The following is a 23,210-nucleotide window of genomic DNA, read 5'->3' as shown; positions in this document are numbered from 1 at the left end:
GCAATTAAAGTAACACTGGTACTAAGGGCAGATATTTAATTTTACTCCGGGACAATTAATCAATTCCTGCAGGGAATATCAAAAGTGCTGTTTTATTAGATGTGAGTGGAGGAAACCCTTCATATCACTGTGATAATAATAATATTTGATAATTGATTAATAAAAAAAAGGGGGTGGCACCAGCTTATTTTAATTGTTTCATTAAATTGATTGTAATTACAGTTAAACACACAAAGAATGCAGATCATTTACATTTACAGAACTGGGAGAGAAGCAACACACCCATACTTGAATAAATGTTTACCTGCTGATTAGATTTAGTTCTCCAAAAGAAACAGTTTGTGAACTATTTGCTGTTCAGAATTCACAAGCCTAAACCTACTTACATTCAACGTTACATAGCATTTTGTACATGTAAAAGCCCAAAGTCCACTACAAAGAAGACTCCCCTCCTAAACTGCCTGAAACGCCTCATTTGAAACGCCTCCCTCTATACTTACTCAGTACATTTAGATGTAGTTAAGCTATAGCTGGACTTTGCCATGTAATTGTACTACTGTCCTAGATCCAGTACATAAGCTCGGGAGGGGAATCGAATCGAATCCACTATGGTAGATGGCGATATATGCAAGCCTGTCAGTTGTTAGTTTTACTCTTTTTCTGTTTGAGCTTTAACATCATGGACCAAAACAACTAAAATAGTTTAGCTGGTGGCAAATCAGTACCATGTTAGAAGGTGACTTGATATATTCTGTAGTTGATTTTATTTGTGGATAGACTTCCTGCCACCATAGAGTTATATGTCTATGATCCAGTCACAGTTGTGATTGAGTATACTGAGAGTTTGAGAGAAATTTCCAGCTTCTTGCTGGAAATCAACTGACACACCTCCAAAGATTTGGGATTGGGGGGTCGTAAGATCTCTCTAAGGTTTTTGAAAGGGGGGAAACAGTCTTTTGGAAATTAAAAACAATGTTTTAATTCATTTTAAAAAATGTTTTGCGTCTGTAACTGTATCAGGGCTTACAGTGCATACTGTTGTACAGTATATTTCCGAACTGATTAGTTATGTTTCCAATTTTATGTGAACATAACCACTATAGGGAGGAGTCTGTTTTTCTCTGGAAGTAGGCATTTGGATCCTCCAGAGGACTTGTGCCTATGAGAACGACAGAAGTAATAGTTAATAGGTATTAGCCTTTAAGAAAAAAAATGAATAAGCAAATAAAAGTAAATAGATATTGTGATTTTGGTCATTAGATTACTGTTTTACATAAGAGCCAGTGCTCCAGATGACTCAACATTTCTGGTTTAGTATCAGTAGGACAAAGCTTGCAGGTGAAATAAAAATGAGCCAAAGAACTGGGAGGAGGCAGAGCTGCTGATGAAATGGATCGAGTTTTCCATGTCAGGAAAGACATTTAGTCTGATTTGCTGCCAGTTTCTGTAATCATAATTTCTGCCCACTATATTCATGAGAGGACTTTGCCAGCAGAGGATCATCATGAAGTTTTCACAGCAATGCATTAAAAGAAGTGTTGCTCTTTTACTCACTTTACTCTCTTTACTCTCTTCCTGTCCCTGCAGCTGTTTGTCATCGACAATGGAGCAGACGACTGGCGCATTGCCATGACGATGGAGAGGGTTCTGCTGATCGCTCTGGAGCTGCTGGTGTCTGCGGTGCATCCGGTGCCTGGGGACTTTAAATTTCAGTGGCGGGCACGGCTGGCATTCTCATATGCACCTTCACAGGCCGAGGCTGACCTGGACATGGTGCTGAGCGTGCCCATGTTCCTCCGCCTCTACCTCATCGCCAGAGTCATGCTTCTTCACAGCAAGCTCTTCACTGACGCCTCCTCCAGGAGTATAGGTGCCCTTAATAAGGTCAGAAATGTTTTGTACTTGCAGGAGGGTGTCTGTGCTCCATGCGTTAAACAGTGCGCCAGTCAAAGGTTTAGCAGGAGAGACGTGAGTGCATTGTAAAGGTATTAATGTAAAAAGCTCCCTCCTCTGAATTAAATCTATCTGTGCCGTCCCCTCTATTCCTGTCTTGTCTCTAAATATCAGATGCTGTCCCTCTTTTCTTGTCCTTTTCATCTCCCAGTTCAAGCCCATTCCTTGCCTTTTTGTTATTGCGCAAAGAGACTTAGATGTTAAGCTGTGGTGGATCTTTCATAATACAATATGAGATGGGAGCGTGAAATGAGAACAAGTTATTGCATACAGCTTAAATGGGCCGTGAAAAAAAGAGACTAGAATGAAATTGGAATATGAATGCAGGGAAATATGTACAAGTCACGTTATGAGGGATTTGTGGCAGGTTCATAATGACGTTCAACCATAAATATTGTTGTAAGATCAGGATGAAGAGATGTAGCAAGTTATGGAAATGTGCAAACAAGAAAGAACGGCGAGACAGAAGGAGAGATGAAACAGACTTTAAATGAGTTGTCTAACAGTTTGCTAGTATATCTGAGATTACATTACTCTGACCCTCAGGCCCATGGTGACAAGGAGAGCTGTTGAAGCTGCCATTGAAGTGTTGCTTTAAAATGACAACTCACTTATCAGCTGGTGTACCATTCCAGGGTTCAACGATCAAACGATCCATCAGCCAGTAGTTGAAGGTCTTCCACTTATTGACAAATGAGTCATGGATAACATCTATTCTGAAACAGGCCAATTACTCGAAGACACTGTGTGGCTTGACCTGACTCAGAGGGCAAGACCCGATCTTGACTCCAATTACAGTGAGAATCTCTGAGTGCCACTGCTATCAAAAGCTACTCCCAAGGCTAATTAGTAAAACTTGAAGTCTGTATAGGGGAGACTTTTCTGGGTGAGGATTCAGGAGTGGACTGTACTACTGCTGCTACTAATGAAATGTGTGAAGCAGCATCATTTCTCATGTCCTGTTTGCTAAATTTGTGCACTTGCATGTGTGTGGGGCATTTCAGGTCCATTTCAACACACGGTTTGTCATGAAAACCCTCATGACCATCTGCCCTGGAACGGTGCTGCTGGTCTTCAGCATCTCTCTGTGGATCATCGCTGCCTGGACCGTACGAGTGTGTGAGAGGTCAGTGCAGGAGTTGGTCCGTTTGAGTTCGTTTTTTACTTAACTGTGTGAGGAATTCAACGAAGCAATTACACTCGCAAGATATATAATGGGGGATTTCTGCAACAGGATCCATCTTTAGGCTTCAGCTCTTGAAATTTTCTCACATCTGTACATCTGTACATCTGAAATAATTATAATGATTAGAATGATATCTATGATAGTGTCTAGAAAAATGCTTAACACACTATAAATTTGCCTTTTTGTGCAATAAAGAACAGCATTTTTTTTTAGTACAACATTATGCGCTAATTTTGGAAATGGTACATAAACATACAAATAAATGATGTAGTTCTAATTAAAGTTGCAATAATTTGTGTTACATTAATCTTAGGTTTATAAATCAAAATGGTTATAAATAAACATGCATATTTGATTTTTGTATAGACAGTTTCACCAGTGTTTGACTTAAAGTGGATTCTCGGCATCTACAATGGTTCAAACAATATTGACCCAGCGAGAGCCACACTTTTGTTGATGTATCAGCTACGGTGGCTCTATGTCAGCTCGTCAAATTGAAAGTTAGCATTAAACATTATGTTAGCTAACATAACTGTTGAATGGTTGCTATTATAACGGTGTTGCGAGTAGAGTAGGAATGATGGAGGCAACCGATAAGGTATGTGCTATGGTCTGTGTTTTACAGACACAGACAGAGCCAGTGGGACAGTTATGTCTCCCATTATGATTTACATCTTTTACTATTGGCTGACTATACCCACTAAGTGTTGGCATTATTTCTTTTTAGGTATCATGACGCACAGGACGTAACCAGCAACTTCCTGGGAGCCATGTGGCTTATCTCCATTACTTTCCTGTCCATCGGCTATGGAGACATGGTCCCTCACACATACTGTGGCAAAGGAGTCTGTCTGCTTACAGGCATCATGGTCAGTACATTTCCTCTCCCCGTCTCCTTCACACTCTCCCCGAGGCGGTGTCTTCACCCTGTCCAAAGGTCAGCAGATTAGAGAGCATGCTGTCATTTGCGAGAGAGATTCTGCCTTGTGTAATTTGGGCAATCCTCTCTGAATTAGCTTGCATCTGTGCTTCTGTGTGTTTTGAGTGCGTAGGCGTGCAAACAAGAACATGTTAGTGGTTTGTGTGTATTTCTGAGTGTGTTATTCCCTTGTCTGTCCTCATTGCATAATGAAGGTCCTACCTTTCAATGTGCCATGTCCTCCCACTCTCACTTTCTCACTTTCTCTGTCAGTCTTTCTTTCTTCATCACTATCTATCTCTCACGTTTTATCAAATTCTTTCTCTATCTTTTCCTCCCTCTGTTCCTCTCCTTTTCCCTGAGGCCACGTGTTTATTTCTATCTACTGTCCATCTGTGAGTATTAGTGTTTAAGCTGCCGAGTTTTCTTCAGCTAGCTTCACTTCACAGGGGTTTCTCCCCCTTCACCAACTATTTCTTTCATTCTGGCTTTCTTTTTTTGTTTTCTTTATTTGTCATATTTTCTGGCTTTTTTCTTCCTCTTTGTACTTACTTCTGGCAGTTAATGGGTATTCAAATGTGGGAAGTTTTCTTTAGATGACTTATTTTTTAAATAACAGCAATATTGAATGTTTATGCAGTGGATTTAAATGCTAAGTGAGGCAGCTTTAAAAAGTTTTAACCTTGCTAATATCCTTCTATGGTGTTTTTTATTAGAGCCTAATCAAAATACTTATCAGCACATGTTGGTTTGTCACAGATAAACTTATATTAACTTTTATGTTGTCCAAAATGTGCAGATTAGAATTGTTTCAATACCTATACAACTGAAAATCACATTATCTCAAATTAAATAACCTTGTGAGTTTAGAAGCTTTTGTTGATTGACTTATAGATTCAGGATGGAGGAAATAAGGCCAAAAAAAGCCCAAGTTTCCAGAGAATACATCTCAGGGGACACGATGTGGCTCATCAGTAGATAACGTGTTAGAAGACTGTGGAGATGAAGGATAGAAGTCACTGTGCAGCAGGTGTTTTTTTATGTATATTTCCCATAGATCTGTTCATCTCTGAATTACACACTAATCAATCGGTCATTTCAAAACATGATTAAGCTAGGATGAGACATAAAACATCATTTTCCATCAAATAACCAAAGTATAAAATACCCATTGACAGTAAATCAGTTTCCAACTGTTGCATTTTTTATTGTAATGTATTTTCTAAACTTCTTAAACCTTACCTTCTTTAAACTCTATGTATAACCAGAAATTATGCCAGATGCACAGTTATTAAAGTATGAAATCATTTCTCTGCCACTTGCCATCACATCATCGAAATTGTACAGCTTTGTTTCTTTTGTTCGTCCTATTGGCGCCTCTATTAATAATGTAATGAGAATAGTGGCAAGGGTGACTTCAGTGCAGCATGGTAGATGTCAGGGTGTCCCACTACATGGAAAGACAGGACCAACACCCAGTCTCAGTTTCAAAGTTGTTATACCCCAATAAAAGGGACATTGAAATGAGTGAAAAGTAGTAGATAGTAGATAAAAGTCTGTTGGAATATTGTCACTGATGTCACAGCAGCAATTTTTGTATTCCATTTGCAAGCTTATACACACTTGACCTTAAGACCAAGTTCAAAATCAAAAAAGCTAAATATTTTAAAAAAACCTCTACAATCAAAACTCCTTTTAGATTTTTTCCATTGCATCTTTCACTATGTATATTCGTCTTTGTTAACTTACAGTTAGACCGAGAGAGATGATTCAGGCAGATGTCTCATACCCGTAACTCCTGAAATCTGCGTATTCTTTCATCTTCGGGCTGTCCAACCTCTCTGTATCTGCCAGTTCACCTACATTCATTAGATGTGTGAATAAACACACGCTTTCACAAAGAAACACATAGACCCCCATTTACTGGGTGAATCATCCAGTGGATGTTTGAGGTGGAGTACATCTCTTACTGTAACGCACACAGACATAAAACAGGGGGTGGATACAGATAGTCCCAAGCCCATTGCTACAGACTGAAGCCCCCACACAACACTAACACAGAGCTTAACATACGCTCTGAGTATGGCTCCCACACACACTCTTATCTCCTGTCATACACACACTCTCCTCAGAGGGGGTCAGTGTTTTATTTTTGTTGATCTTCAGAGGGTAAGTTGGGATACAAGTGGACAGAGAAAGGTGTAGATCACTCCTGAGAGAGACTAGGTGCTGAAAGGTTGTGGAAAACCTGAGTGTTGAGGGTGAAAAGAAGATATCTTTTTTGTTAAAAGGAGGGAAGGGAGTGCTGGGGGTGACACGTCAAGGCACAAAACAAGATTTCTGTTTGTTTTTTTTTGCTAGATAGAAAATTATTCTATAATTTAAAAAAGTGAAATTCTCTCTGATGTTACTATGACAACCCATGAAGGCCAACTGTGTTGGACCATACCATCAGCCCCGGGGGCTACCTGAGGAGGGGGTTTCAGGTGTTAGTGTGTACATGTGGGTGGTTGTGTATTGTCGACAGTTGTTGGATGGTGGCAGACCACAAAGCTACCAAATGCTGCAAATATAGTGAGCTACTTTTTGCATTTACATGCATCCAATGGTGAATATCTAAATTGAATCATGGATATCACTGGATAAAGCTGTTCTGTTGTACACATATAAGTGCTTATTAGCGCAGTTGTCAACAACATCTGCGCCAATAAGTGGAGCCTGGTGTGTGAACATTTTAATTAATGAGCGTGTGGTTGGACACAGTTATAATGAGAAGGTATGCATATGTAGAAGGAGTTATGCTTACTGGTAAATACTGAACATTCCTAAAAGCTTTAAATATAAGCTATTGAATGAATTTATGAGATGTTTATTAAATCTTCAAGCACTGGATTTAAATACTAAATGGGACAGTTTTCTTCTCCCTTCTCAATATAATTTTAACTTATTGCGTTTTTATTTGCAGCAGCATGTGTGAATTTGCTCATTTTTTATTTGAAAACATTGACCAGCAGCATACCACCAACCGTTCTAACCTTTTCATCCAACATTTGCAACTTGTTATTAGCTGTTTGATAACATAGCCAAGATGAAGAGTTGAGAGTGTTTGAGTGTAGTTATGTGCATTAAACGAGGCACATTTAATGCACGGGTAAGTTGGGATGCACTTACTCTCTGAAGGGTAAGTGAATCCCCACTCGATGCATTAAAGGGGGGGAAGCACTTAAGTTGTGCATCCCCACAACACCCTCATTCTGATACACTTACAAACAGGGTACAACTAAAACTTGCTTCATTCTTTTGGATCTTAGAGGTCCATTTGTTTGTGGACTACAGTTTTGAAGCATTAATCCAACAAGTTAGGTATTTGAACCCAGGGAGAATATACACACTTATACCCTGTTGTATCATCAGATTTATGGGGCCAGAATTTACTAAATGAACATTGCATCTCTAAAGAAGACTGAGACTATAAATTCCTTATGAAAATGTTTACTGAGGAAACAAATCCCATGAAAATTACAGCCATTTTCTCAAAGATCTCTGAACAATCAGACAAACTTTTCTCCCCTTGTTGGCTATCAGAATGAGTGCAGCTTTAAGGCAGTTCTGCATTGTCTTCAGTTTCTAGACCCAGGGGCAATGTGCATCTTTTATTTCTTCATTGCTATATAATATGTTGTTCTTTCCTTCCACGTTCTACAGCTTCTTTATAAACACTGGTTTGTCAGGTTACAGACAGTAGCTCCATTTCAAAACTACTTTTGCTCTCTACACATCAGTGGAGCAAATGTGTGTTGAATATCTTCCTCTCTTCCCTCTATGTCTTCCTTCTGACCTGTTTTGAAACAATTTTCTGCTGCTTTTTTTTTTTTCTAAAGTGTAAAGTTTTTACCTGAAATGTGTGGATGTAACACATAGGCACAGATGGGGTGATTCCCTGCTTTCTGACAGCTCAGTAGACGGCTGTGCTGTACTGGAGGAAGTGAGGGAAACACCCAGACAGGCGTATGAAACAAATCACAGCGGCACAGCCATCATCAGCCGTGTCAGTGTGTGGAGATTGTACAGGGAACCCTGCTGGAATCAAATGGATGCAGGCATACACACAAACAAACTCATACACACACATGCACACACTCACTAACATGAGCATGCACATACACACGGAACCCGTGCCGACAAACCAATCAGTTCCCTACTGTTTTGACCAAGAAAGACAATTTTGAACACATGCACTAACACAGTGGCCGTGCACGCCGCGCTGCAAGCGTACATGGTGTACCGCTCGTTGATTGAGGGCTCTTCTTCCTTAAGCGCAGACTTGTATGAATGCTCTTTGGGTTTTCCTTTGGCTCTCATCATATTTTATTCATAGTTTTTGCATAAACACAAATAGAATGGAAGAGTGTATAGACGTGGGCACTAATGCCTGCTTGTGTGTTACATTTCGCTGAACCCAAATTATTTTTGGCAAAATCTGTCTTTTAAGAGCGTGCACGATGAAATCTTGGCTATTTCCTACACATTTCAGGAATGTTTCGTGCTCCCTCAAGTTAAGTCTCTAACTCGTATTTTTCTCCTTATATCCCTTTTATTCTCTCCCTCCTTTCCTTTCCCGCTGTGAGACGCATGCAGTCACAAGCAGGAAAGCAGACACTTGTACACTTTCATTAAACTCTCTTAATCTTAATTCATTGCTTATCAGGAGATATGTGACCTCATTAACATTGGCTCCTTCTCCATCTTTCTCTCCTCCTATTGCTTGCACACACCCTCGTTTCCTGCATTCATCCCTCTCTTCAATCACCCTCCATGTTTCCTTCCTTCTCCATTTATATTTACTAAAAGCTCTTCACTCTCGTTATCTTTTCCTCCCTTTTCCCTTTCTTTCCTCTTGGCGCCTGCCCCTTCAGAGGAACCTGCGAGCACTTAGCAGCCCCATTCAAAACAGTGTCTAATCTGAAAGTTAATTAAGTCTATCTTCCTCCTTGTGTTCCCGCTTCTCTTCTCCTCTCAAGCATGTCTTTCTGGTTGAGAGACTGCTGTCACTCTCCCAAATGAATTTGCCATATGTCCCATGTGGGTTGAGTTGGAATACAGACAAACCGGTCTGTGTTTTACACTTTTACATGTCCTGCAGGCCTCAAGCCTCCGGTGAGAGGAGAAGACTGACACCATGTAATTCAGATCGACAGCATATAATTAAATGAAAGTAGGTGGTGTCAGTCTTTGATTTATTTATTTTTTTAGGTCTATAATGGGCATATTTTTCAGCTACATATAGAGGTGATATAGAAGACATCTCAGGCCAGATGGATTACGAATGAAAATAGAATTGGCTTGCCTCTCAACGTGAGGAAATGTGGATGTGGGAAAGAGCCATCCCTCCTAATCCTCTCCTTTCCCCCATTCACTTCTCTCTCTGTCATTCGTTTCCTGTCCTCATGTTTGTCGTTGCTTCTTTCAATCATCTGGGCTAACTCCCCATCCTAAAACCACCAGTTTACCTCATCTGCACGACTAACTCTGTTATATCCTCCTCCTGCCTTCTTTCTCTTTCAGGGTGCGGGCTGTACGGCTCTGGTGGTTGCCGTGGTAGCCAGGAAGTTGGAGCTGACCAAGGCCGAGAAGCATGTACACAACTTCATGATGGACACACAGCTCACCAAGAGGGTGTGTAGGCTTGTGTGTTGTCGGTGGTGTGAATGAGGATGTTGCACTGTAGCACAGATAAAGCAAAGCTCTGATTTGTAAATAGCACACATACTTCTGGTGCTTTTACACTATAGTTTAGGATTTATGTGACGATGGAAGTCTAGTTAAACTCAAAACTACCTCATCACACTATCACCCTGCATTGTTGTGACAAAGTGCCATGCTATTTGAGTGAGCGAAGGCAATAAAAGGTCATCTCTATCTGGCTCGTTCTGTACTGCTCCCGCACTAAACGTCTCTCTTTTTCTTTCCATCTCCGATCTTTTTCCTCCCACATGGCCATCCCTCCACCTCCCCTTCCCTCTGACATTTGTCTCTCTTACAGTAAATCCTTTTCTCTCTCTTTGTCTCCCTGCCACCCTCTGTCCTCTCCCTTTCTTGCCCCCTCCCCACCTCCTTCCCACCATCTCTCACTCCCATCCTCCTCCAGTCCTTTTCAATTTTTCATGCTGCTGAAAGACCCAAGTTTCAAAAATAGCTCCCATATCAAATATGTAGGGTGCATTATGGCGGCAGGGTTATCTGGGTGACTGAGCGGGGTGATCAATAATTTGAGTGTGGATAATATATATCGATAGAGGAGGTGAACGCGCTCCGTGTTTATTGGAGCCAGACTCTCTTGTCTTCTTCCTGCCATCTCTCCTCAGGTCAACCAAAGTCAGTATTTACAAGACATTTAACACCCTTAACAATGTGCTACTTGAGCGTGTGTTTACGTGCATGTTTGTGTGTATGATCTTGTATTTACTTCTATCTAAAGCAGTGGTTCTTTTCTGATGTGTCCCAGTTTTGCACCATTTAAAGCAGGATGTTAACAATACAAATTAGAAAGGTAGATATTGCTACATTTCTGTAGAAAATAGAGTAATCTTGAATTCTGCTTATTAAAGCTTGGTCTAATTTTTTTTTATTTTTACGTTGGTTGGTTGTTTGGTCCACCACTTTGGTCCAGTTTTTCAGCAGCTATCTGTGACTTCTTTGCTTTTTGGTCTCATACCTTAGTAGTTTGAACTTCATTTTAGCTGCATTTTGTACTTTGTGCTAATCAACAGATGTTAAGATGATACTTGACATCAGCATGTTGATATTCATCCTGATGGGCCAGATGGTTTGTTACACTGAGACATATGGAAAGTTGTTTGGAAAAGAGCAGGTATTTTGACTCTCATCTCCCAGTAAACTGAGTTGGTAAATGTAGATTCTTTGAATTTTCTGAAGAGAGGTTGTTAGAACTCTTACCTGCATTAAATAGCAGTTGGCACGCTCTTAGTTTGGAGAATCAGAGAGGAATTTTGATGGGAGAGCTGAGCTAACAGCTTCTTAGAATGGAGGCCACAGAAGAGCAAATTTGTGCCATCCAAAGCAACACAAACCTCACAGATTTCAAAGCAGTCTGAGTGAAACTCTATACGAAGGGATTTTTGTCACTTTTGTTGCAGACAGTTGTTTACAATTCTGCTGAATTGTTAACTTTCTGAGACTTCCTAACATTAAATTTGTTTAGTCAAGAAATTTGTGATCCACTTAAATAACATTCATTTTTTAATCTTTACGCTTGGCTTAAGGTGTTGAGTATGTTTTAAGTGAAAAGGCTTGAGTCTAAGTTGGTGTTGAAGCTAAAGTCGAGTTGACACCTCGGGTAGATATTTCAAATACCAGCAACACACTGGTTTTTGATCTCGTATAAATGTTTAAGAGCTGTCACACTGTTTTTCCACATACCCAATTACATTACCTACATACCCAATGTGGTACACCTCACAGGGTCACACTGATATTAAGGTTAAGAAAACTGCTATGACATCCAAAGTTCTTTGACTAGTTACTGGAAAGTTATATATTTTTAAGTAACTGATTGCAAAAATATATATAACACCTATGTTGATCACATTGTGTTGCCCTTTAAATGGACCATTTAATCAGTTTTAAGTGGAATACTCAATCAAATCATAGCAAACTAGCTCATGAAGTCAAGAAAGTGTCAGTCCAGCAGTTTCTTGTAACACAATACAACGTGTTCCTTGTTCCTTGGTAATGTTTCCTTCAAAGAGCTCACGGATTGTGCAGCTGTAATTATCTCCTGCCCTCTATCACTTGCAGACCAGTGAATGAAGCTGTTTTGTCCTCATTGATATACATGACTGGGGCCATTCTTTGCCAAATTATGGTGACAAGAGAACACAATCAATCATAGCTTTGTAATAAATAATGCAACTACAGATCCTGCCATCATCCATGTGTGCGCACACATAAATAGACAGAAAAACACACACCGGCTTTCCTCAGCGAGACCCTGTCTGGTTCTCTTTGAAGGATTAACAAGAATGTCATTTAAATGCCAAAGAGGGAAGCGTTCGGCTGATCTGAACAAGGGGGTTGTGTAATGAGTCTTGGGTGTGGTTGTGTGCCAGCACGAAAATGATAGCAAGCCAGGCTACTCTGGCTTCTACACCGTACAGCAGGAATAACTTATTGAACCTTTCCCTGTTAGCTAAAACACATACAATGTACTTTTTTTACACTGTCTGACACATATTTTAAAATATTTGGAATCATTTGAATGTTATTTGCTTTAATCTTTAAGGATGTCATGAGCAAAGTTGAAATTTAAAAATTCTGTGCGGTGCAGACTGGGAACAGGAGAACTGATAACGTTATCACGGAGGATGATGGATCATTCAAAGTTCAATGCACAGGGTTAATTTTCATCCAGCGCTCAGTCAAGCAGTCTTTCCTTTGATAGGATTAAAACAATGTTAATTAAATAACAGTTCATGCATTACGTCTTACAGTGAGTACGTCAACAACTGCTCATGTTTGATGTCAAGACTTGTTGTCTTGAGTCTCGGCATTCTGGGTACATTGAAAAGGACGGCGCTCTGCTTGCAGCAGTTTCATGTGCCTCCACACTCAAGTATTGCGTAATTCCGAGCACTGCTGGAAGTCCATCTGGTCAGAATATCACCCTGGACATTTACAGACCACACTCCACAATAAAAAACGCAGAGCAAACTTATTGCATTTGCCAAAATGAATGAATATAACTGACAGAGTCAAGCTTTTTGAATGTTGCCACAGAGGTGAAGATGTTAGGCTTTTTTCTAAAATACACTCAGAATGTTTATTCCACATCCACAGTGCAACTGGTTAATTCAGAGCACTTTTAGATGTCCTAGTGGCATATTCAGAGCTTTGCCCTCTCTTATTCTCACAGTGCACTCTGGGCTCTGGCCAAAGAGGAGGTGCTGCAATGCCTTCCAATGTTTACAACAGCCAAATGGCAGAACACTAACCCCTGAAGATTTCTTCTAAGCTAGCTTCCACTTCATTCAGTTAAAATAACTCTTCTTTCATCAGCCTTTGATTTCACACACAAGCCAGATGTACACATTAGCAGGATTGATGGATTGAGACACACTCAGGGCATTCATTCATCTCAGTGATGTTTCCAGTTTTTACTGATAGAACGTCTGTTTATTCGTCTATTCAGAGCAGTACTGTCTGGCTTTTGTGGCTCCTTTTTGTGGTGCAGTGGGATCCGTTTAATATTTGGACTGTAACTAAATGTTCTCTTACATTTCAATAAAATGGTTTTTCCATTGATGTGAACCTGCATGTAACCTCTTGTTTTTTCGCCTCTGATTGTGGGACATTTTCCCTGTGTTTGCGTGCGTGGACATGTGACCAGATTTGTCTGCCTAAAGGGCTGTGAGACTTGTCTCTTCTATTTGTCACCACGTCAGTGAGAGGAAGGTCAGAGCAGGTAAGGCCACGTGTCCCTGTGGCACATGGACCAGGTTGTTTCCACAGTAATTGGCCTGTTTTTTAATGTTTTCTGCTCTCCTAGAAAGCACCTTTCCATTTAAAGCACAACAGCATGTATTCACTAATTGCATGCACAGATTGTTATGGTTTTCATTGGTTAGAAGTGTCAAACATGTTGGTTACTCCTGTGCTGTAACCTACTTTAAAAAAAATTAATTTCCTTATTCTTATTATTTTTCATTTATTCATTTATGTGTATATTGTTCAAATCTATGATCATTTTCAAAACATGTAACATTGCTATTGTTACTGCTGTCTGTAATGACTTATTTAAAATGCTCCTATTTGTGCTGATTAATTTATACACCGCAATATGTCATCAACTCCCCCAGCATGCTGAGATATGGAAACCCCTTGATTTAGCAGATTTCACATGTACCTGACATAAGGTGCACCAAGTAGGGGAACAGCCAGAACAGATCTTTGACCCAAACGGACCATATGGTCCCAACTCGGGTTGCCCAAAAACTGTCCATATGGTGCAGAAATGGCTAATGCCGCCATTTGGTTTCTCACGGATTATTCTGAGCGGTTCACGTTGAGTCTTTAATTTCTATAAATGGAGTTGCCATCTTTGCGGCAGATTTTTACACTCTTTAACAGGAGGAGAGGGGAAATAACGAGTGTGGTGGGAATAGCAGTGGTGGTGGGGGGTATCTGGAAAATGCAAACAGTCTGGCGTTATCAGTTGCTGTTATTTGCACATGGAGCATGTCATCGTGACTTCACTCACCCTGCAGTGATTTACCAGCTTATAGATAGGACCTGACATAACACTTTACCCAGTGGTCTGCTGAGGAGAGCAGTATTGAATGTGCTCTTTAGAAACTTTTGAAGCTGGTGATTAAAACTAGAAGAACTGTGTTGCAATTGAACATAGTGCAACACATGTTAACTATTTACTGACTATTACTGAAATTTATTTTTGAATTTGTTTCATGTTTTCTGTTAGAATACTTTCTCAAAACGATGTATTAATGCTGTAAAGCTATTAACAAAGATGTTATGGCAGAAGTGTCATAGTCACATTGATAACATGACATGATTGTGATGCCTCTGCAAGATCTTTGCAGCTCTATCAATGTCTATCTTTAGGTATGTGACCCTACAGTTCTGTGAAGCCTCTCAGAAGTAAGAAAGTGTGCATCATTGTTTGGCAACTATTTTCTGTGCAGAATTATTAGGCTTGTACACTCGATAGAGAGAGAAATTTTAGAGCTCATTTATTGGATTGTTAGAAAAAGGGAATTAAAATAGCAGTTAAACGACATGTTGTCTTTTTATTCTGTGATCAGTATGGGAACCCATCTCTTCATTAATTGCTGTGAGTCTTTCATGGAGTCTGTCTGTGTCACGATGAAGCACCAACAACAACCTTGCAAATGTTGTTCAGAGAAGTGTCTTGTCATTTGAGGAGGATCCACAAAGTCTCCGTAGGGTTTAATCTGGTGAGGAACAGGAGTAGATTAGCTTCAGTCAGTCAACTTTAAGGTATTTCCTGCCTTGACAAGCAGTGTAGTAGTTTGATGTATGTAATAAAGCATTGTCTTACATAAAGATCATGACCTCTTTAAAAGCTACAGACGTCTTTCTGTGTCACTGTTAGAAGAAACTGTCTTCCAGTAACTGGCAACTGGTTTGGGAGATGATAGTCAGTCCATCCTCAATCTTAAAAGGTTCAACGAGCTCATCCTAAGTGCTAGAAATGCGTCTCCTTTCTTAAGTGCTGCCTTTTGTCCATTAGTGATCCAGCTATAGGTCCATCCATCTACTCTAGCAAGAGTCACTCTCATGTCATGTATCCATACAGCCTTTAAAGGTTTTTTTTTTTCTGTTTTCACATATTTATATACATATATAGAAGAGGTTGTGTTTCATTCTTCTTCGTCTTGGTCACATCTCTAGCTCTTGACACCTTGTACTTGTGGACACTCCAGGCAGTCTGTAGGAATGAAAGTGTGTGACCGCATGTGAAGCTGCCAGCTTTGCATTTAACCTTTGTCAACTCTTTTGCTTGTAGTTAAAAGTTTAAAAGTTTCTGTTTCAGGAGCAGTGTATCTCTCTGAATTTTAATGAGCAGATTTTGACTTTTAACTGAGGTTGTGAAGCTGCCTAATGATTATGCCCACTTTAGTATGAGGTGTTGGTCACTTTAGCCCAGACCTGCCCTCATCACACAAGTAAACACCACCTGAAATTTCATGTGGATTGAAGTTGACAAATATGAACATGAGTATGAGTATACTGTTTGTATTCGATATACATACTTGGTCTTGATATTTTAACAATAAACAACCCATTCATTTATAATAATTGATATGCTTGTAATTGTGCCATTAAGTTTAAGTGATGGCATAATGAAGTAGCTGAATAAAAGTCGTTCACACAGAAAATCGGTGTTATGTTAGAGCTGCTCTTTTTGGTTTGACTTCCTCCGTGCCATTGAAAAAACATCTGCAAGGCCCGCGGCCTTCTACTGTCTTCATGTGTAGCCTACAGCGTGCGTATGTCTGCATGTGCGTATGTGTAGGCGAGTATGTGAGTGAGCAGTCCTTGACTGTGGTGGATGGGTGCTGATTAGCCAAGCTGCCGGGGTCTTTTGTGCTCTTCAGACGGGGGTATAATTGTTCTTTGTTCAGTGTTCAACATCTCTTTGAAGTCTCTCATTCAATTTATGTCCTTACAGTTTCTTTGTGTCTTCTCTCTTCACTGTGGTACCCACCCTCGCCTTCTACGCTGGGTGTCAGACCCCTGTGTTGTAATAATGTAGCAGCCTATAGATATACACTACGTGAAGCAGATCTGGATATAAATTCATGCCGAAGAGCCCGGAGATTCTCTTACAAAGAAATTGGCCTGATGGCGTCTCTGACATTTTGAATCAGTGTTATATGAAATCACAGTCATCTCAGATTCAGATGGCCCAAACTAAAAGCAGCTGAACCATCTGAGCGGAGAACTGGAGAAAAATAGCTTCTGCGAAGATAGTGTCATTTTATAGGCCATTTCTCTAATGTTTCTTCTCCATAGCAATGAGAAGTGTATTTGACAGCTTGTTTAAGAGCATTGAATCAGTCACGGTTGTTTCTCATAGTTTTTGTCATGAAAAATGGAAGATTGCTGATTTTGATTAACTACAATGGGACTATTGTGAATTACTTCATCCAGCCAGGATAATGCTGTCCATTTAGATAAGTCTAAGGTATAATGTGGCATGCAGACATAACGACAGAGGAGAGGAGTATGTGAGGGAGGGACTCCTGTTGCTTCTCGTTGCCAATCTCCCTAAGGACAGAACTGTGAATGCGCTCATGAACAGCATTGGCAAGTATGACTGTATATTTATATGTGACAGAGAGAATGAGGGCAGCCTCTGAAAAGACAAAAAGATGGTTTAGTGTTTGTTTTTCTTTGCAGAAACAAGAGAGAAATGAGGGAAGAAGAGGAGGAGAACAAGGCTAGGCAGACCTGTTGCTTGCTTCAGTTGCCAAGGGCTACCTGTTGCTAATAAAATGTGTGCATATGTGTGTTTTGTCTGGAGACAGATAAAGAACGCAGCGGCTAACGTGCTGAGGGAGACCTGGCTCATCTACAAGCACACCAAGCTGATGAAGAAGATCGACCACTCCAGAGTCCGCAAACACCAGCGGAAGTTTCTCCAGGCTATACATCAGTGAGACCACACATCCACGCACTCGCACACATAAGCGCATGCACACAACTGTGCATGCCTCTGAGCCGATGAAACCTTTGAAATCAACTGTGCTTTCTAGCCGCCCACAGTTTGAATCCACACTGATAATCAGATAAAACTGCACAAATCCCCACACACATACACACAACACAAAATTATTCATTATCTACCAAAGGGCAGGTTCACTCCAGGAAAATACCAGTGTGGGATTGGATGGTCAGTGGGTTGTGTATCATTAGAGGCGCTCTATTTGTTATATCATCTGTAACAATGAGTGTGGATCATGCAAGTACATACAGCAGAACCTAATTCTGCTAATGTGTTTTATTCATCTTGTTAAAATTGTCTTTTGCTAAAAGGTGATTAATCGCGCTGTACAGCATCTAAATTTCATGTACCTTTAATGTTTCTTGCTCCTTTGATCTCTAACAGTCTGAAAACATTAACAAGTGGCTTAAAAAAACCAGAGTCGATGGACCCAAGTCTCTCTTTTAATTCTAACATAGAAAGGCTAATCCTGACACGCGTGGATGGGAAGTGAACTCTGTGAGCACAGCAACAGGGTGGTTTTTAAGTGTGAATACATAACATTAAGTACATTTTCTGTCAGTGGGAGAAAAAGAGAAGATCAGGGAGGGGGCAGCCTCATGAAATCACTCTTCCCTTTATTATAATGGAGGAGGGCATGGGGTTTCGTGAAAACACATATTGAGCCATTAATTATTGTGCTGTGTTATGAGTGTGAGACAGGTTCTGTTTTTAATTGGACTGAGGTAAGATGATCTTTTATTGCCATTTTATGTTATTCTCTGTAGTTTATTTCGCTGAGGACTGTATTCTCTTTAGCTTTTCTTGATATTAACCCCACTTATACTGATAGACTGAAGTCTTTGTCATATTTATGCAATTATTTCACACACACACATATATATATATACAATATATGTATATACATATACAATATATAGTTTTTCAGAGCACGCTGTGTGCTTGCTGTGTTTGTACATTCAAATCCAGGAACACACTGCAGGTAGAAATGAGGCTGAACCAGGCAAGGTGACCCCTTGTTGTCTGGACCTTGAGGGATTAACTCTGGGGGCTGACCAATGTGTATTTACTGTGTTTCAACTCTGTTTGTGTGTTTAATGTGTGTATCTGTTTGCAGATTACGCAGTGTGAAAATGGAGCAGAGGAAGCTCAGTGATCAAGCCAACACTCTGGTGGACCTCTCAAAGGTGAGACACACACACCAGTGCTCCTCATTTTTGCATACAGGTTAGTAAGTCATACCTAACATGCCTTTGCCCCCAAAGAATATACCACGGCATTCCTCTGTTTCCATGCTGACCTGCCTGTTTCTGTGGCTTCCTGTCTCCTAGCAACCAGAACAAGTGTTAAAACAGGGATGACTGAGTGAGAGAAAGAGGAGGAAATGAGACGAGGGAGGGGAGTGCTCGTGTTTTTCTGTTACTGTGTGGGTGTTGAGAATGTGAGCGCACCCGTATTTGTGCATCTTTGTGTGTTTGTGAAAGAGAAACTCAGAGGAGAGTGAGTGAGATAAAGACTTGAATAAGAGGGAGACAAAGATTGAAGAAGTGTGTGTGTGTGTGTGTGTGTGTGTGTATGCGCGTATGTGTGGCTTTCCAAGGAGCAGTGTCTTAGCACCAAATATTTTACAGTTATGCCATCTCAGTGGCTTCATCTGAATTGGCCACTTGCACATTTACCATGGTTACAGGGAGCAGAATAACCAAGACAGGGACACTGTGCCGCCTGTCCTTTATCTCTCTGTCTCTTCTCTGTCTTCTTCTACTGTTTCTTCGCAATGTTGTAACACCCAGAGTATCCAGCTTCCTGTTGGATTTATTGTTCTTTTACTCTGTCTTACAAAACCTTCCTTCTTCTTAACAGTGGTATAATTCCAATACAACGATGAAATATTAAAAGTAAAAATCCATGAAAAGTCCAGAAGTGATTGTGGAGGAGGCATACACAGTGTTATGTACAAGGACACCAGATAAACCTTGTGAAATTATGATTTTTATTATGGGAACTTTTTCTTCAGTCTTCATTTTTGGTTGAATATTGGACCAACGTCAATGAAATGTTGAAGCTTCGACTGAAAAGGACTGTTTTGATTAAACATGACTGGGGCGACACTGTTGGACACCTGTGACTGGGTAAATTTGGCCCAGGTGCTGTGGAGCAATTTTGAAGATGAAGTGGAAATGTTAAAAATATAATCAGTTCATTGGGTCAGTCAAACTCAGTGAGGAGAGGGGCTGAAAGCTGTTCACCTGCTGTGCACTGTGATTTTTTTATGTGATTGCTTCGAAGCACTGCTACTTTTCAACCACAATATGTTCATGTGCTGAAACTGAAACAATTATCTTGTTGGAAAAACTCTGTTTTTATTAAACCTCAAATAATTTTTAAACAAGCTGTAACGAAACAACCCTCATAATGCCCTTGTTCACATATTTACTGTCTGCCTCCTCTCTTCAAAGCACTCTTTATAGACTGAGACATCTCCAACTCTCCTCCCACAGATGCAGAGTGTCATGTACGAGCTCATGTCAGAGCTCAACGACCGCAGCGAGGACTTGGAGCGACAGATGCTGTCCCTGGAGCAGCGGGTGGAGCAGCTCACCGCAGGCTTCAACGCCCTGCCTGCTCACCTCTCTGCTACCCTCAGCGCCCAGCATGCCGCTCTGGTCCACCTGCTCCGAGAGAGGGATGCAAGAGATGGCAGAGGAGGTGGAGGAGGAGGTGCTGTGGTCCCACTGTCCCCGTCTGCATCTTTAACCACTGCTCCAGCTTCTCTCTCTCCGGTCCAGGTCACAGCTCCTTCTCCACCACTGGCACAGGTCTCTACTTTGTCCTTAGAGTCTCCTCTCTCTCCCCCACCTCTGAGCCCAGAGGCAAGTCTGGAGGCTACTCCCAACCCCAACCCCTCTACCTCCAGCTGCTGAGGACAGCTCTGAGGGGAAGGAGTGGACAAATATGGGAGAAAAACCAGGAGAAAAGACCAGGGCTGTGATAGTCTCTCACATCAGGCTAAGGGAGAGATACGAGGGAGAGAAATCTGTGGAGAACCTCTGAACTTTCACTCCATGAGGATGGGGTGAAGATGGCACTGTGAGAAGTAATGGGATTAAGATGGAGAGCCAGCTTGAGGGATGAGGCATGTTCAGGACTTTGGGGCGCTTTTTTTTTTTGACAATGAAAGGAGAAGAAAAATGGAAGCAAAATGGAGACTCTGAAAGGTGTGAGGGGGAGGAAGGATGTCAGTTTGGTGAGAAATGGAGGAAGAGAGAATGAGAGGAGGGGTTGAGAAAGGAGGAGAAATAACTAAGAATAATCATATGAACTCCTAAATGGAATCCTCTCCAATTACTGCAAAAGGCCTTTTATTCTCTCTTTCTCTTTCCCTCCCTCTTTCCTTCCCCTTCTCCGAATCTCTCTCTCCCTTCATCAGGAATTAATGACCATGACTTTTTATCCTTATGATGTATTTTCTACATGAATGCTAATTGTGTGTTAACGAGCATCCCTTTAACAGAAGGTTCGATCAATACGACCACGATATATATATATTTAAAAAAAAAAGAAAAATAAGCAACTAGCGGCATGCGCCACGTACACAACACATGCAATACAAGTTAGCACAGACATAATTACACAATCACTCATAAAGTGGACCCTATTTACACACACTAAATGCACTAGCCCACATGATAACACTAAAGCCTATACTGCCAAGCACTTGATGCACTGTCTATCTCCATAGAGCACTGCCACGCTGTAATAAAAAGAGAAAAAAAAATCCTCTAAACGACTTATCCTGTGTGGGTGTGAGCTGATGCAGTAGTTTAGACTTACTGTGCATAGTTGTGACATTTTAACTACTCAGCTTGGAGGATTGGGACCGGTCACCAAGTGACAGAAATTACAGATGAAGCTGAAACAAGAAGGGGGACGTAAGTCATCATCATAGTGTCTACTTGTGCTGCTGAAGACAGGAGCAGATGGTAAAATAAGACAACACAACTACAACGGGACTTTATTACTGCATTCACTGATTCACATGCTGAACTTAGCTGAGGTTTATCTGGAGTCGTAGGTTTGTTGTGTCGAGATGAGACTTTTTTGGCAGGGCAGCCTCAGACAATAGACTATTAATAGTTGTATCAAGTGCATTATTTGTTTTTGGTGGTTGTTGGAGGAAAGAAGCAAACGTCTCTTTAAACTGGAATTTGAACCAGTCGATTCATTTCAGAGATGACATATAATGAAAAATATTGACTCCACACAGTCAGTTATTTGCACAAACGTAATGCTCCTCATTTAGTGTGAGTTATTATCTCATGTTATTGAATTTACTACCCAGAGGTCTACCACACAGTTAATGTCACAATCAAAAGTTTCTCCAACAATAAAAAAGATCTTCTTTTGTTTGCTGAAGTCATTCGGAGTCTGACTGACTGAGATGCTGTAGTATAATTTCTTTTCTTTCATTCTCTCAGATAATGTTGTACTTAGAATGACTTTAATGTTGGCTTTACATACTTGTTAACAGTCCAAAACTGACTTAGCTGTATCATTATAAGTTGACATGATTAATATGTTTTCCGTGCATGACTGTCCATGACCCTCACTTTACTGCCATTCTTTATCAGACTTGCGGTCCATTCACTGTTATCATGAATGTATTCTGTGCTAACAAAAAAAAAAAACACCCAGAAAAACACCCTCGCTTTCTCGATCACTTAAACTGCCATGCACATATTTCACAGATACACACACACACACACACCTCAAGAACCAAAGTGCTCTCTCTTAAATGGACTTCAATAAGAGGCAGGGAACGCTGCTGTCACTGGGGACAAAAGATAACAGAAGCAAGCGTTGCAGATACCTTGACAATATTTCTGAGGGAATAACTGTGAAAAAAAAAAGATGGGCATGGACTTGTTACAGTGCTGTGCATGGCCTGCTCTAGAAGAAGGTGGACTACGGATGATCATAAGGGAAAACAAATAAACCTTACAAAGGATCAATGGCCATGAAGGAACAGTTGCTCATGAAATAAATAAGATATATATGAGATGAGTCGTAAGGTTGCGATGGGAGAAGAGACAAGCCTACCTTTGCTTTGGAGACAATACCGAAAACTAACTTATAGTGACACGCTGTGGCCGGAATACTGAATTACATGCGCTTGGAATATTGTACAGTATGCTCTTAACGAAATCTAGCTTTGTATTGCTTAGTCTTTTCTACCATTATGATTAAACGCAGTTCCAGCTGATATCTTACATTATTAAACTATAGTATTCTTCTCATTCGTCATGACAATTATGATATATGTATTATCAATACGTTAAATTATTATGAACAAGGAAAGTGCCGTTTGAGGTTGAAATTATTTTGTAATTTTATTTTATCAGAGAGAATTAATAAAGTATATATCTATAACATTACAGCTTCCATGTTTTCTGAGTGACAGTTATTTATTCTCAGTCTTTTGTGCTGTCAGTGCTCTCAAGAATTAAGGTTAAGATAAAGCACTCCGAAACTAAAGAGTCAACTCAGTGCAGGTGACATATTTCAATCCAATTTTCCAAAATGTGCGCCAACAACACGCACATTCTGTGTTAAGTGGGATAAATTTACTCCTCCACACTACACACAGGCCGTTGACAGCCACTCATCACCTCATATCTCCCACTGTGAGAGGATCCCTCCGCTGTAATGTGGCCAACTCATCTCTGGAGGACATGTTTGACACTTAATGTTTGGAATGGAACTGTTTGCCCCAACATGAGGGATATTTACTTTATTGAGTTGCCATGATAAGGTTGCCATGGAGTCCGTAGTTCCCAAGTTACGTCACCGACACCGGTTTTAATTTG

At 40.5% G+C, this 23,210-nt stretch overlaps 1 protein-coding gene across 1 annotated transcript in view; it reads left to right on the top strand.

Annotated features, from left to right (window-relative positions):
- Positions 1-22,741, top strand: part of kcnn3 (potassium intermediate/small conductance calcium-activated channel, subfamily N, member 3) — a 58,228-nt gene extending 35,487 nt beyond the window's left edge. The window contains exons 4-10 of the mRNA XM_072394215.1: positions 1,588-1,884; positions 2,958-3,079; positions 3,867-4,008; positions 9,624-9,734; positions 17,147-17,274; positions 18,461-18,530; positions 19,845-22,741. Coding sequence (XP_072250316.1) covers positions 1,588-1,884; positions 2,958-3,079; positions 3,867-4,008; positions 9,624-9,734; positions 17,147-17,274; positions 18,461-18,530; positions 19,845-20,267 — 1,293 coding nt within the window. The 3' untranslated portion in view covers positions 20,268-22,741. The remainder of the gene's footprint in view (positions 1-1,587; positions 1,885-2,957; positions 3,080-3,866; positions 4,009-9,623; positions 9,735-17,146; positions 17,275-18,460; positions 18,531-19,844) is intronic.
- The last annotated feature ends 469 nt before the right edge of the window (positions 22,742-23,210 follow it).

The sequence above is a fragment of the Leuresthes tenuis genome, unplaced genomic scaffold, assembly GCF_036924035.1.
Source record: "Leuresthes tenuis unplaced genomic scaffold, fLeuTen1.0.hap1 SCAF_10, whole genome shotgun sequence".
NCBI classification, from domain to species: domain Eukaryota; kingdom Metazoa; phylum Chordata; class Actinopteri; order Atheriniformes; family Atherinopsidae; genus Leuresthes; species Leuresthes tenuis.
The sequence above is the reverse complement of the archived record's forward strand: the minus strand, read 5'-3'. Positions and strand labels throughout refer to the sequence as shown.